This window comes from Hylobates moloch, unplaced genomic scaffold (genome assembly GCF_009828535.3).
Source record: "Hylobates moloch isolate HMO894 unplaced genomic scaffold, HMol_V3 SCAFFOLD_19, whole genome shotgun sequence".
Taxonomy (NCBI): domain Eukaryota; kingdom Metazoa; phylum Chordata; class Mammalia; order Primates; family Hylobatidae; genus Hylobates; species Hylobates moloch.
In genome coordinates this window covers 40,723,957-40,740,477 of record NW_026652294.1, presented here as the reverse complement: position 1 = coordinate 40,740,477, position 16,521 = coordinate 40,723,957, and the positions used below count along the sequence as shown (strand labels likewise).

The 16,521-nt window shown below is 46.2% G+C and overlaps 1 protein-coding gene across 6 annotated transcripts in view; it reads right to left on the bottom strand.

Moving 5' to 3' along the window:
* Nucleotides 1–1,628: 1,628 nt before the first annotated feature.
* USP43 (ubiquitin specific peptidase 43) overlaps nt 1,629–16,521 on the bottom strand; it is an 89,311-nt gene continuing 74,418 nt past the window's right edge. For all 6 annotated transcript variants that reach the window (XM_058431021.1, XM_058431027.1, XM_058431024.1 and 3 more), the window contains one exon: nt 1,629–3,370. In XM_058431021.1, coding sequence (XP_058287004.1) covers nt 2,334–3,370 — 1,037 coding nt within the window. In that variant the 3' untranslated portion in view covers nt 1,629–2,333. The remainder of the gene's footprint in view (nt 3,371–16,521) is intronic.

Here is a 16,521-nt window from a genome sequence, read left to right as displayed (position 1 = left end):
ACTGCTAAGGCCTGGGATCCTCTCATGATACCCCAACAACACAAGAGTATTCTAAAGGTGGAGTCCTTCGAAGAGAGAAGCCAGGGAGGTGCACGTCTGAGTTCCAACCCAATCTCTTGGAGGAGGAAGAAAGGGAGACTGAGCTTAGGAAGAGAATGGGAACTAAATGTGACAAATTGCTCTGAGAGTCAACAGAGGAGGAAGAACCAGAGAAAACAGGAAGACTCCTAGACTCCTATTTACCCAAGAGCACTTGGACAACCATGTCTTCCACAGTGCCTAAGCGTACATCAGTGTAAGACTTGAAGACAGCATGGACTTCTTTTGCAATGCAAACACACAGGTTTACTGGTATACATATCGTCCTCTGGGGTCAGGTGGCTGTGTCTTCTTGCTTTCTCTATTATCTCAGTTCCACCTGCTAACTGTTGCTCTGATCAAAGGTAAGTTGTCTTTTTCACTGGGGTAAAAAATGGACTCCATCCTTCCTTTTTTGTTTTTCTGTTTTTTGTGTGATTTTTTTTTTTTTTTTTGAGATGGAGTCTCGGTCTGTCACCCAGGCTGGAATGCAATGGCACAATCTTGGCTTGCTACACCCTCCACCTCCTGGGTTCAAGCAATTCTGCTGCCTTAGCCTCCCAAGTAGCTGAGATTATAGGTGCACGCCACCACGCCCAGCTAATTTTTGTTATTTTTAGTAGAGACAGGGTTTCACCATGTTGGCCAGGCTGGTCTCGAACTCCTGACCTCAGGTGATCTGCCCTCCTCGGCCTCCCAAAGTGCTGGGATTACAGGTGTGAGCCACCATGCCCAGCCCATTCTCCTTCTTAAGAGAAAAAAAAAATGTAGCAGAGACATATCAATGAGTCATGCTATATGTATGAAGGAAGACTTAATTCTTGGGATCAGGTGTCTTGAACAAATGTTTCCCATCAAAAAAGGAAGTATTTGCAGAAGAAGGACTGTTTAAGCACAGGTGACCTCAACTGTTGAGCCCCAGGCCTGGGGTCAGGCTTAGCAGCTTCTAAGTAAGAAATGACAGGATATTTGTAAGAGTCGCTACTGAAGAGTGTGCAGAGCTTTAGGAAACGGGACAGTCAACTAAGAGTCTGTCAGGCAGATGTGGAACTCACGTCTTTTCAAGTACAAGCCCTCCAGAGAGAGGCCTGAGGAGGCTTCCACTTCTTTAGAAAACAGCAAGTCGTTGGAACGAAAAGCACTTTTAGATTTTTTTTTTTTTTGAGACAGAGTCTCGCTCTGTCACCCAGGCTGGAGTGCAGTGGCGCGATCTCGGCTCACTGCAAGCTCCGCCTCCCGGGTTCACGCCATTCTCCTGCCTCAGCCTCTCCGAGTAGCTGGGACTACAGGCGCCCGCCACCACGCCCGGCTAATTTTTTCTATTTTGAGTAGAGACAGGGTCTCACTGTGGTCTCGATCTCCTGACCTCGTGATCCGCCCGCCTCGGCCTCCCAAAGTGCTGGGATTACAAGCGTGAGCCACCGCGCCCGGCCAAGATTTTAGAAAGAACTCAAGTAACTACTTTCTGATAGCAATAGCAACGAACCAAGTTTACCCAGCAGGAATGAAAGAAGGTCATTTATCAGACTTGAATAATTCAGACAGCCATGCGTGTTTCATGGACAGGATTTTATTAAAATTGTACATAGATCTCATATTTAAATTAAAAAATGAACATTTTTTCTAGTATCAAAATAGTTATTTTTAAAATACCCTGAAAAACTTTAATACAATTTTTAATATATTAAATATTCACCTGAACTCTCAGCCATTTATCTCCCATCTCTCTTTGCTAGAATCTTGCCTTACCATCACTATCGTTCGTTTTTGTTTTTTCTCTTTTTTTGGCATCTTTAATGCTTATCCCAGAGAAGCATTAAAAATAAAATATTTTTAAGTCCACAGTTTAAAAAAAAAAAAAAAGAAAAAGGAAAAGGCAGTGACAGTATTTGACATGACATTGAAGATTCTTATTAACCAGGTTCACCTTGTTTGCCCACATCCAAAACTTTTTAGTAAATACCAGTTCTTGCCCTGAAACTGGTAATACTGACCCAATAGCATCCTCTAGTGGCCAGACTGTAGCAAAGCACCCAATGATACAGGAAGGTTTTGGACCTTGGGTTATATGGACCTTGGGTGTTGGAAGTCTAGATATGGAGAACCCTCCACCCCCCCGCAAAAAAATCTTTTTTTTTTTTTTTAGGGATTACAAGACAACCGGCTTCCTGGAAACCCACTCTCAACATAAGCTGCCTACAGTTGCTTGGCAAAGTCCCAAGAATGCCAGCGTCACACAATACTGACACGCTCCATCAAAAGCTGGACTCTGGTAAGGTTTTCTTTCGACCTAAAGAAAGAGTGTGGTATTTGACCCTCTGAAAGGTGCCATAAGAAGCCTGCTCCCCTGGAACAGTCCTCTGTGACATGCCCAGTGCACTGCCTCTCGGGGCCCTGCTGGCTTTACGAGGGAGGCGGAGAGAGCTAGGGGCTGACCAGACATCCCTCTCAAGCCGGCTGCCCAGGCCCCTGGCCAGGCCCTCTGGGATCCTGAGGGCAGGAGGTGAGCCTGGAGGCTGCCCGTCCATGGCAGGACTCAGCCTGCCACTCACCAGGGAGACAGGAGGCACCTGTGGAGAGACCTCTGCCCTCTCATTCCTCCTGTTCTCTTTCTTCCGAAACACGGACCTCAGAAGGGTGAGTGTCCCCTGCAGGGGTCTGTCTAGCTCAGAGGTGCCTCGGCGACTGTCTTTGCTGTTTCCAGAGAATCCCATATAGGGGGAGGGTGGGCTGCTTTTGCTTCCCATCTGGAAGCTCTCCTTCCAGTTCATGGCCTTCTGGCCCTCTGGTCGAGCTGGTTTCTCATGCTCCATTGAAGGCATCACAGTGAGAGGCAGGTCAAACTTTCTGGGAAGCTTGATGTCCTGTCCTGCATTTTCCTTGAGGTTCCTTGCTGTGTTTGGACCATCTGAGTTTCCAGGGGCCAGACAGTGGTTGGACTGAGCCAAGGGACGGGGCACCCCGGCTGGACCTCTTTCAATGGCCCGCCCACTATCTTCGCTGTTAGCAGGAAGGGCGACGTTGGACCTCGGCGATGCTGACTTCTCATCCTCACCCGCAGTGCCCGTCAACAGCGACACAATGGACTGGCTCGTGGACCGAGGTCTTCGTCTGGATTCCAAGTACTCCACCAACTCGACGGAGGCACCTGATGGTTTCTCCTTGGATCCAAAGGACCACCGCAGAGGCATGGTCTTAAACGGTCCCTGCTTGGCTCGGGAAGTGGTGGGTGCCTTCATGCTAATGCTTCTGCCTTTCACGCCCCGTACCAAACGCCTGGGCTCCAACCCTCCTGAAAGAGATAGAGAGACTGTCATTGTACAAGCCACCCTGCAGCTGAAATGCCAGTCATCTAACATTCACTGAGCACCTCTGATGTGGCAGGCACTGTGCTGGGCACTGGAGACACAGCAGTGAGGAAGCCACATAGGGTTCCTGCCTTTGGGGAACAGCAATGGTTTCACCCACTCTTCCTCAATATCCACTTACACGTTTGAAGCCACAGGGTAAGCCAGTGCCAAAGAAGGTATCTACATGCTGGGCAGCACAGACACCTGGCAAAGCTCAGTCTCACGGGCATCTAGCCCTAAGAATGAACTTCAGTTTCATCCACCTTTAAATATTCCCATGAAACGGAATGCCCAGCAAAAGTTCCTACTTTTCTAGGTCATATTAGGTCCTTGTACCTTTCAAATGCAAGAATCTCAGATATCCTAACCCTGGGTTAAAAAAGAAAAAAAAATGGTATTCAAAAAATATGGCGAAAACCACAATTACTTTTGCACCAACCTATACAACTTGTAAAAATATATACACGTGTGTGTATTATGCATGCATGTGAAAACATACAAATAAGAATAGAGAAATAGATGCCAAAAACAAGGTGTGGATAGGGCCCTGGCAGTGCTGTTTGTGATGGATTTTTTTCTTAATTCTTTCCTATATCTCAACATTTCTAAAAGGAACATATGTACAACCAAGGTTGTGTATTTTTGCTTAAGAAATTCTCAGTCTTGGGAGGCTGATGTGGGCGGGTCACGAGGTCAGGAGTTAGAGACCAGTCTGACCAACATGATGAAACCCCATCTCTACTAAAATACAAAAATTAGCCGGGCATGGTGGCACATGCCTGTAATCCCAGCTACTCAGGAGGCTGAGGCAGGAGAATCGCTTGAACCCGGGAGGTGGAGGTTGCAGTGAGCTGAGATCATGCCACTGCACTCCAGCCTGGGTGACAGAGCAAGACTCCATCTCCAAAAACAAACAAAAAAAAGAAATTCTCAGTCATCAGTCACTGTACCATTAAAATGCCTTGTTTTACATGATGTCTGCAATCACTGAGAAAGAATTCTTCAGCTGAAACACACAATCCACCTGGCGCAAGGACAGTCACACACATCTGGAGAAAGGTTGCAGGGCAACCTCTAAAGTCTGCCCCATGGGTGGCCACTCTCACTGTGCCACTTCCCTTGGTTTGGATTGACCTTATTAAATCCCCAGCCCTTTGGAGGGGGCGGGAAATGTTCTGGGGTCTGAGATGTGTGTGAAGTTTATTTCTTTTTTTCTCTTCCACAGCGCTGGGAAGGGCAGAAAGGGACGCTTTGTATTAGTAGGACAAAGTGTTTGAGGGTGCTATGGACTGAAGGTTTGTGTCCCCTGAGATTCATACACTGAAGCTCTAATCCCCAACATGATGGTATAAAGGGGTGACGCCACTGGGTAGTAATCAGGTCGTGAGGGTGGAGCCCTCGCGAATGGGATTAGCACCCTTCTAAAAAGAGGTTGAAGAGCTAGCCAGCTCTCTTTCTGCCATGCGAGGACACATGAAGCTGTCTGCAGCCTGGAAGAACCTCTCCAGAGCCCCATCATGCTGGCACCCTGATCTCAGACTTCCAGCCTGCAGGACTGTGGGGAAGAAATGTCTGTTGTGGATAAGCTGCCCAGGCATGGTATTCTGTTCTAACAGCCTGAACGAACTATGAAACAGAGAAGCTCCAAAAGGGAGCAGAACTGCTGCCGTAAAAAGCACCCTGTCAGCAGCACAGCCAACACGATGTGTGACACAGAGAGGGGCCAGAGGTGGTCAGGTGCACGAGTGAGAGCTCAGGAAGGGCAAAGGAACGACGTGCAGGGGAGCGAAGGCTGCAAGAACGCGGGGGAGGCAAGGTGCGCATCGACCAAGCAAGCACCCCTAGAGAAATGGCTGGAGCAGGAAGAAGCAGAAAGCCCATGACCTCCAAAAGGAGTTAGAAAGCATCTCAAGGATGTGACCTTCCAGGTTTTTCATAAAGAATGTTTGATTGTTTCTTTCCTCAAAGCATTTCTTTAGATTAGCCAGTCATAGACACAATTTTACCCAAAATACTCTGTAATTTTGGTTTGGATTGACCTTATTAAATCCCCAGCCCTCGGGGAGGGGGGGGAATGTTCTGGGGTCTGAGATGTGTGTGAAGTTTCCTTCTTTTTTTCTCTTCCACAGCCCTGGGAAGGGCAGAAAGGGACGCTTTGTATTAGTAGGACAAAGCTGTGACTTTTAGCCTTTCAAAATGAGAGCATGTTGCCTGGAGCCCCGGCAGGTGGCGAGAGGAGTTGGCAGCTGCCCGAAATAGCAGTTCTTCCTTTCTTCCTGGTAGGAAAGGCTCTCAGGCCAGGGGCTGACATCAACGCCTGAGCCACATTTCATGGGAAGCACAGATGCCCACGGAACTCGTGTCTCCTCTTTCTCAAGACGGCAGTGAAAAAGCACCCCTGCTATCTTTATTCTCCTTCCACTTATTGGGCTAGGATAACAGGATCTGAGACAGTGATGGCTTTAATAAAATTGAGAAATAAACAGCCTAAGAACAGAAGGGAATAAGAGGCCCCCACGCTCACATCACACTTCCTCTCTACTAAGTCACTTCCCGTCCAGGGTGGGTGCAAGTCCTGGTACCCCTCCCCCGGGGAGATGGACGAATCTTCTGGGATGCTGGGAGACAGATGCTGAACACAGTGGTGTTCAGAGACCCCTGGGCACTAACTCTGGTTCAATCCCTGCCTCACCCCACCCCAAGAAGATTCTGTTTCCAGCCAGTCTGGCTTGAATGAGAATGAAGAAGAGCCTAGAGCCTTACACTGCATTAAAGACACAGGCCGTTCGGTTCTTCCTGAAGGTTATATAAGCCCCACAGCATTCATAATGTGCTTCTTGGACCCCACAAGAGCCCCCTCCAAGCAGATGGCGCCAGTGCAGCTGACAGGCTCAGTCCCCTGACACCCCCTCCACACTGCAGCTCTGGAGCCAGCAGACGCTGCTTTGAGAATGATCACATCTGTTCCTGTCCCTGTGTGGCCACCTTGATTTCTACATGACTTTTTTATTTTTGGCTAATCAAATATGCATCAATCCATACTCATGTGTTTTGTGAACAGGGCTGGGGACCTCTTGGTGCCATGCTTAATGCCCCCCTGCCCCCCCGCCACAGAACAAGACTTTTCCTAGTTAAGCACCTTCTGTCTCTTCAAGGGCTTCCATCATGCTTCATACATCTACCCGCTTACTCCTTCAAAAAATATTTAATAAGCACATACCATGTGCCAAGGACTGTCTTCAACACTTGGGATACAGTTGAGGGAAAAAGAATATGGTGCACCTGTCTTTATGAGGTTTGGCAAAAGCAAGAATACATGATACCATACAATGCTTCTTTTCTTTTCTTTCTTTAGTTTTTTTTTTTTTTTTTTTTTGAGACAGAGTCTCGCTCTTGTCCCCCAGGCTGCAGTCCAGTGGTGTGATCTTGGCTCACTGCAACCTCCACCTCCCAGGTTCAAGTGATTCTCCTGCCTCAGCCTCCCCAGTAGCTGAGATTACAGGTGCCCACCACCACACCTGGCTAATTTTTGTATTTTTAGCAGAGACAGGGTTTCACCATGTTGACCAGGCTGGTCTTGAACTCCTGACCTCAGGTGATCCACCCGCCTCGACCTCCCAAAGTGCTGGGATTACAGGTGTGAGCCACCGTGTCGGGCCCCATATGATGTTTCTTGAGCCGTGTACAATTACTTCACAGCCTGATGACCATTTCTGCATGGAGGTCAGAGTGCAACCTGGGACAAGCCTACCCCCCAACTTTCCTCTGGTCCCTGTTAAGATAAGAAAAAGCTACACCGATGAGTTGAAGCTTCTCCACCTCCGAGACTGAACCAGCAGGACGAAGCGAGGAAGAAAAAGGCTGGCTGTCACACCACCAGCCCTCGGGAGCCAAAGTTGCTGCCCTTTTCATCACTCCAAGAGCCACTGCCATACAAGAGAGGGTGGGGCAGAAAAGAAAACAGCAACACGCATGAGGGGGTCTGGCGGTCAGAGAAGAATCACCAGAACCATCGGAGCAGGCCGCTGATGAAACAGAGCCAGCAGAGGAAATGTGACAGCTTAAAATGATCAATAAACTTGCATCTCAAGGAAGAGACTGAAAAAACAGGGACTGAAAAACGTGACTGACCCAAGAGACAGAAACTACAAGAGCGGCCGGACGCGGTGGCTCACGCCTGTAATCCCAGTGCTTTGGGAAGCCGAGGCGGGCGGATCACGAGGTCAGGAGTTCAAGACAGCCTGACCAACATGGTGAAACCCCATCTTTACTAAAAATACAAAACCCCGTCTCTACTAAAAATACAAAAATTAGCCAGGTGTGGTGGTGCGCACCTGTAATCCCAGCTATTCGTGAGGCTGAGGCAGGAGAATCACTTGAACCCGGGAGGGGGAGGTTGCAGCGAGCCAAGATCGTACCACTGCACTCCAGCCTGGGCCACAGAGCGAGACTCCATCTCAAAAAAAAAAAAAAGAAAAGAAAAGAAAAGAAAGGCGGGGAGGGGAGGGGAGGGGAGGGGAGGGAAGGGAAAAGAGAAGAGAAAGAAACTACAAGGGAAAAGGCAGGAGACTCAGAAGATAGATCCAGGAGACTCAACGGCAAATCACAAAAACGTCAAAAGCAGGAGAGACAATCATTAAACAAAAACCAAAAGACATTTCTCTAAAGACAGGCCTGAGTCTGTAGAACAAAAGGCACCCCCAAGTTCTAGGTAAGGTTGAAGAACAAAAACCCTCACCTAGGCATATTCTGGGAGAATTTCTAAACTCCAAGGTCAAGGGGAGGATCTTAAAAGCTTCCCACCAGAAAAAAACAAGTGACTCTCCTGTAAACAAAAAAAGCCTGGACTCCTCACCTGCAACCCTGGGGCCTGGGAGGCTGTGGGAAAACAGCTTCAGATGCCTGAGAGAAAAGACTGCGACTCAAGAGTCGTGCAACCAGCCAAGCTGCCATTCACTCCCAAGTGAAAGGAAATATTTGCGGCTGGGCAAAGATTTTGAGAACATATCACACATACTCGAATGAACCAGACTCACTACCTCAAGATGGGGGTGACAAAGAGGAGAAAAATAGTGGTGCACAGTGGACACTGCAATCCACGTACCGTCCACTACCCTACATGCAGGACAGACGGCTCAGAATGTGTCACATAAAGCTAAGTGCTGCGAGGGGAATTCTGACAACAGTCTGGAATAGAACGTACTAGGCCCTGTCAGCAAAATCTAAGAGTTCGCAAAAGAGACCAGAGGGGGCACATGAAAGCCTTTCAAAGCTCTCATTTTCGGGGGAATGACAGGGAAAAGAGTGACAACAGATATATTATATATTTCTCATCTTATGAGGGGGGAAGGAGAGAAGACAGTGGTGAAATAGAGCACCTTGAAGGAAATAATTGGCTTCTAAATACTGGGATAGAGAAAGTAGCAATTAACAAATTGCTACTTTGTGACCTGAGCGGCAAAACTTCCCAATGAACCAGGAAAGAAAGAGTGACTGGCTCGCATCAGCAACAATAAGGAAAGGAAAAGAAAAAACAGCCATATAATATCTTTAAAAACGAAATGAACAAAATCAAGTTTCTCAGCTGTTACATTAAGTCGGCATGGACTGAAGCCTCCAATTATAAGACAGCCTCTAAATTTTTAGTAAAAAGAAAACAAAAAACCCAACACCAGGCTGTTTAAGAGAAACCACTTAAAACTAACTCAAAAAGAAAGGTTCCTAAAGCCCAAGAGAGGGGCAAAATGATAGCAGGCAAATGCGAAACAGAGAAGGCAAAAAGAAAGAAGAAAGGGTGGGATTATTAAACTTGGACAAAGTAGAATTTGAGGTTGAAAACATTAAGCAGGGATAAAGAGCCACATTATAATGATAAAAAGCACAATTTATAAAAAAAGATCTAAGTCATAAACCCATAGACACCTAGTAATAAAGCAACTAACAAGATAAAGCGAAAATTATTAAAATGAAAGGATTACTTGATTAAAGATACAGCTAGGCTGGGTGCGGAGGCTCATGCCTGTAATCCCAGCACTGTGGGAGGCTGAGGCAGGTGGATCACCTGAGGTCAGGAGTTTGAGACCAGCTTGGCCAACATGGTGAAACCCTGTCTGTACTAAAAATACAAAAAAAAAAAAAAATTAGCTGGGTGTGGTGGCAGGCGCCTGTAATCCCAGCTACTGGGGAGGCTGAGGCAGGAGAATCGCTTGAACCTGGGAAGTGGAGATTGCAGTGAGCTGAGATCACACCACTGCACTCCAGCCCGGGCGACAAGGGTGAAACTCAGTCTCAAAAAAAAAAAAAAGATAACAGCTATACAGGAAGGTTTCAGTATATCTCCTTCCTACCAGAACTCCCAGAGAAGGTACATTTAAAGACACCGGGGACTTGAATAGACAATCAACTCACCTAATTTAATAGTTATGATATGAAGCTCACATCCCTCAAATAGACAATATACATTAGTTTGTATGTGCACAGAGCATTTACAAAAGAGTAATCATGTACTTGACCACAAAAAGGGACTAATGTGTGGCCTTGTGGCGTAATGGTAGCACGTCTGACTCCAGAAAGGGAATAATTTTTGAAAACCACATTCTTGGATCACAATCCACAAACATCAAAGAAGAAAGTTGACCAAAATAATCTGAAAGAGTCGAGACTTCCAGATAACCTCTAGATCAAAGAAGAAATCAAAACTGAAATGAAATACTATCTGGAAAGTGCTGAAAAAGAGAAAAACAAAACCTTTGAGGCCCAATAAAAGCCATAGAGGAAATTTATCATCAGAAGCGCCCATACTAAGAAGCTACGAAAGCTTAACTTTCAGGGCCCCTTATTACCAGGGGGTCTCTGGGAAGGACTCACAGCCATTTTTTTTTTTACATGGTCATGACTGTATAAAAATTGCAAAAGTAAGATGTTTTTATATTCTTTTTCTTATAGAAACTTCTCCCACACCCACCTCAATTATATAAGTTGCAGTCTCCAAAACACTTGGATCCGTTCATTTTGGTTTAAGATTCCTTCATGATTATGATGTTCATAACCAGGGCTACCTGAAAGGTGGTGTTCTCAGGCTGTCAGCATTTCTATACAGAGAGCTGCTGGTGCTTTGCAGTGGTGACTTTTTACCGAGCAGGACTGCTCCTGCGCATCGCAGGACACTTAGCATCCTTGCCCCCAATCCGGGGAATAAATGCCAGTAGTCACCTCTATTAATTTTGACAGTCAAAAAAACCCGGCCGGGCGTGGTGGCTCATACATGTAATCCCAGCACTTTGGGAGGCCGAGTTGGGCAGATCACCTGAGGTCGGGAGTTCAAGACCAGCCTGACCAACATAGAGAAACCCTGTCTCTACTAAAAATACAAAATTGGCCAGGTGTGGTGGTACATGCCTGTAATCCCAGCTACTTGGGAGGCTGAGGCAGGAGAATTGCTTGAACCCAGGAGGCAGAGGTTGCAGTGAGCAGAGATTGCAGTGAGCAGAGATTGCAGCACTGCACTCCAGCCTGGGCAACAAGAGTGAAACACTGTCAAAAAAACAAAAAACAAAAAACAAAAAACACTCTCCTACATATTTGCAAAGTCATGACGGTGAGAAGGAGAGGTGGCACCAACCACTATTTGAAAACTGATATGCTAGATTTTTGTCTTGCCCAGGTTTAGTAAGAATAATAAAAAAAAAAAACTGGATTTTTCTTTTTCTTTCTTTCTTTTCTTTTTTTTTTGAGATGGAGTCTCACTCTGTCGCCCAGGCTGGAGTGCAGTGGTGCAATCTCGGCTCACTACAACCTCCACCTCACAGGTTTAAGTGATTCTCCTGCCTCAGCTTCCCAGGTAGCTGGGACTACAGGCACACACCACCACGCCCAGCTAATTTTTGCGTTTTTAGTAGAGACAAGGTTTCACCACATTGGCCAAGCTATTGAGAAACTCCTGAGCTCAAGTGATCCGCCTGCCTCGCCCTCCTAGTCTTTCTTTTTTCTGAGACAGGGTCTCACTCTGTCACCCAGGCTGGAGCACAGTGGTGCGATCAAGGCTCACTGCAACCTCCACTTCTTGGGCTCAAGTGATTCTCCAGCCTCAGCCTCCTGAGTAGCTGGGATCACAGTCATGTGCCATCATGCCCAGCTAATTTTTGTATTTTTAGTAGAGACAGGGTTTTGCCATGTGGACCAGGCTGGTCTCGAACTCCTAGCCCCAGGTGATCCACCTGCCCCGGCCTCCCAAAGTGCTGGGATTACAGGCATGAGCCACCACGTCCAGCAAACGCTGGACTTTTCAACCCTCTCAGAACTTCTAAAACAGCTTTCAAAATCTGTCACCATTTTAGTCAAACCCCAAGAGGGAAAGCTCCCTTAGGAAGCAAGGCTCCTGCAGCCTCTCTCCATGTGCAAGCGACTCTAATCTGGCATTTATGTCTAAAGAGCCTGAGAGCCAAGACCTGGCACCCAGAGGGAACGGGTCTATTTCAGCCCCACCACTTTCTAGGGGTGAGCCTTACAACCAGGTGTGACTGGTTGCTTCACACCGAGTCTCAGACATCCCCTTGGTAGGGCTATAAGGTCACCTCTCCCAAGGGTTTTGAGGTCTGAATTAGAGAATGTGAGTAAAATGCCTGCAAGGGTCTGCAGGACAGTTATCATCCCTCCCCCGGCCCTCTCAGGGGTCTCTGAGGAGTTTTTCTAGAGCTCTGCCTGACCTCTGTCTGAATACCATCTGAAAAACTTGGACCATCCTTTGAAATCACCTCCTCCTGGGAGGGTGTCAAGCACATTTCTCCTCGGAAGAACCGAGAAATGGCCTGAGGTACTTTGCCATTACACAGAGCTGGGATGAATCTTTGAGCTTATCATAGGCAGTGCTGACAGGGATGAATGAGCTTGAGAAAGAACATCTTTTTTGTTGCAGACACTTTTTTCTTTTTTTTTTGACACGGAGTTTCACTCTTGTTGCCCAGACTGGAGCGCAATGGTGCAATCTCAGCTCACTGCAACCTCCATCTCCCGGGTTCAAGTGATTCTCCTGCCTCAGCCTCCAGAGTAGCTGGGAGTACAGGCATGAGCCATGGTGCCCGGCCATAGACACTATTTTAAACGTGCAATCATGAAAATATAAGGGGAAAAGAAATGTCCAGCCAGGACAAGTCAAAACATACTGCATGAAGTAGTATGCCTGCACAGAAACGGATTCTTTTTTTCTTTTTCTTTTCTTTTTTTTTGAGATGGAGTTTAGCTCTTGTCGCCCAGTCTGGAGTGCAATGGCGCGATCTCGGCTCACCGCAACCTCCGCCTTCCGGGTTCAAGCAATTCTCCAGCCCCAGCCTCCTGAGTAGCTGGGATTACAGGCATGCACCACCAAGCCTGGCTAATTTTGTATTTTTAGTAGAGACGAGGTTTCTCCATGTTGAGGCTGGTCTCGAACTCTTGACCTCAGGTGGTCCGCCCGCCTCGGCCTCCCAAAGTGCTGGGATTACAGGTGTGAGCCACTGCTCCCAGCCCAGAAACGTATTCTAAGGAAATCAGACAACTCCAAGATGCACAGACACACGATGAGTGTCATGTCTACTCGTGAAATTCTGGCAGCCCAAATGCCACACGCTGGGGAAGGAATTAACTGAACCCTGACACATAAATCACTGTAAACCAGAGGGGTGGACTCAGTGAGAATCTAAAACCACTTGTAGCTTTAAGATCCTATCATCGTCTCTATTAACTCACAAAGATCCTGTCATCGTCTCTATTAACTCATGTACCAGACTATGTAACCAGAGTCTGGTACATGCCTGGTACAGTAAGTCTTTGCGGCATCATTGATAGGCTCTTGATAACCTGAACTTGAACTTGAAGCAAAACAACATATAATGAAACCAATTTTCCCATAGACTAATTGATATAAATAACAGTTAAGCTCCTACAGCATATTTCTCATCCCAAAAGCATCGCCAAACTTCTAAATAAAGACCCAAACACTTCTACTATTAAACATTGAAATAAATGTGAGCCACGGCTGGGCACAGTGGCTCACACCTGTAATCCCAGCACTTTGGGAGGCCGAGGTGGGCAGATCACGAAATGAAGAGATCGAGACCATCCTGGCCAACATGGTGAAACCCCGTCTGTATTAAAAATATAAAAATTAGCTGGGTGTGGTGCTGCGTGCCTGTAGTCCCAGCTACTCGGGAGTCTGAGGCAGGAGAACCGCTTGAACCCGGGAGGCGGAGGTTGCAGTGAGCCGAGATCGCGGCATTGCACTTCAGCCTGGCGACAGAACAAGACTCCATCTCAAAAAAAAAAAAAAAAAAAAAATATATATATATATATATATATATGAGCTATACATACATTTAAGAAAAGTAACAAGTAAGATAACTATTTGCCCACTTATTCCAGCTCAGGATCATGAACGGCAGGAACCAGCCCTGGAGAGGCTCCCTCCCATCTCAGGGAGACTGGCACTCACACTGAGACCGTGCAGAAAATCAGATCACCTAACAGTCCATCTTTAGGATGTGGGAGGAAACTGGAGCACCCGGAGAAGACCCACGCAGACATGGGGAGAATGAGCAAACTGCATTCTCCAGTAGTCCCGGCCAGGAATCAACTATTTTTTCTCATCAACATTATAGCAAAATGACCGCTGAACGAAATGACATTATTTAAGGGCCTGCTGTATTGCATTGGGTACTTGGATACAAACGATGACATAAAGTATAAAGAAATAAGCGGCTGATGAATACACATACACACACACACACACACACACACACACACACACACACACACTGTGCGCAAGCGATTCCACTCCTAGGCATACACCCAACAGAAATGCAGATGTGCGGACACCAAGGACAGGATCAAAAATGTTCATAACAGGACTGCTGGTAATGGCTGCAAACCAGAAACAACTCCGAAACCGAACCACAATACAAAATGTAAACATGCAAACTATTCTTCCAATGTAAGGACTTTTTTTTTGAGAGGGAGTCTTGCTCTGTCGCTCAGGCTGGAATGCAGTGGCGCAATCTTAGCTCATTGCAACCTCCGCCTCCTGGGTTCAAGTGATTCTCCTGCCTCAGCCTCCAGAGTAGCTCAGATTACAGCCGCTCGCCACCATGTCCAGCTAATTTTTGTATTTTTAGTAGAGACGGGGTTTCACCATATTGGTCAGGCTGGTCTCAAACTCCTGACCTCAGCTGATCCACCCACCTCGGCCTCCCAAAGTGCTGGGATTACAGGCGTGAGCCACCACACCCGGTTCAATGTAAGAAATTTTAATAAGGGAAACAGTGAGATTCATCAAGTAGCAGACATCGCAGATAGCTTCACGACAAAACTTGCATTGGATTTTTGGAGAATCCATAAATAACTCAAGAAACCATAAATCTGTAACAAGTCAGGGTGTTCTTCTTGACGACCAGGCCAGATTTCTCCAGGTCAGACTACAAGGCTAGCCTCCGCAACAGATTCCAGCCCATGGATGAACCTGCAGAAAGGAGGAGGTGGTTCCCCAACCTCACCCTGCACCCCCTCTTCTCCAAACCCCTGTGTTTCCTTTTTTATTGACAATCGTCAACAGACAACAGTTCGCTCTCTCTCTCATAAGTAAATTTCTGTGCAGAGAACTATGTATCTCCAAGCTGTTTTTTATTTAAAACAGTATGATCGAGAGAGATACAAGAGAGCAAGGTGCTAGAACATTCTACTTTTTAATCTGGTACATGAGGATGTTCATTTTATGAAAATTTATCAGATGTATACTTAATATACTTTAAGTATTGAAGGATTAATATACTTTACTTACATATGCTTATATATATATTATATATAATTGTATGCAGTATGTAAAATATACTAATCACAAGTATATATAATATTTCTATTAAAATTGTATTTAAAAAACTAAGTTAGGACCTAACAAGAAATAAGGAACTAAAAAAATAATTTGAACACGTTACCACTTTCTGGCTGAAGGAACAAAAAGGCTAAATAAAGATCACACACACACAAAGGCACACAGACACACACACAAAGGCACACAGACACACAAAGACACACACAAAGGCACACAGACACACAAAGACATACACACAGGCACAAACAATACACACACAAACACACTCATATACACATACACACTCCCACACACACACACACAGAGACACAAACACAGACACACATACACAGACACATATACACATATACATACACATAGACACACAGGGACACACAGACACATATACACAGATACATACACATAGACACACAGAGACACACACAGATACACAGACACACACACAGACACACACAGATACATACACATAGACACACAGACACAGATACACAGACACACACACAGAGACACAAACACAGACACACACACAGACACATATACACAGATACATACACATAGAAACACATAGACACACACACAGACACAGACACACACACAGACACATATACACAGATACATACACATAGACACACAGAGACACACACACAGACACATATACACAGATACATACACATAGACACAAACACAGACACACACACAGACACATATACACAGATACATACACATAGAAACACATAGACACACACACAGACACAAACACAGACACACATACACAGACACATATACACATATACATACACATAGACACACAGGGACACATAGACACACAGACACACACACACAGACACATACACATAGAGACACACATAAGACACACATAGACACATACACAGAGACACAGAGACACACACACACAAAGACACAAACACACAGACACATAGAGACACACACGCACAAAGACACAGACACACACAGACATACACACAGGCACAAACACACATACACAGACATACAGTTCTTACATAGTAATGCTGGTTTTTTTGTTTGTTTTTTTGAGACAAGGTCTCGCTCTGTCACCCAGGCCGTAGTGCAGTGGTGTGCTCACAGCTCACGGCAGCCCTAACTCCCCAAGCTCAAGAGAGCCTCCACCTTAGCTTCTCGAGTAGCTGGGGTAACAGGCACATACCACCATGCCTGGCTAACTTTTTATAGAGATGGGGTGGGGTCTCACTATGT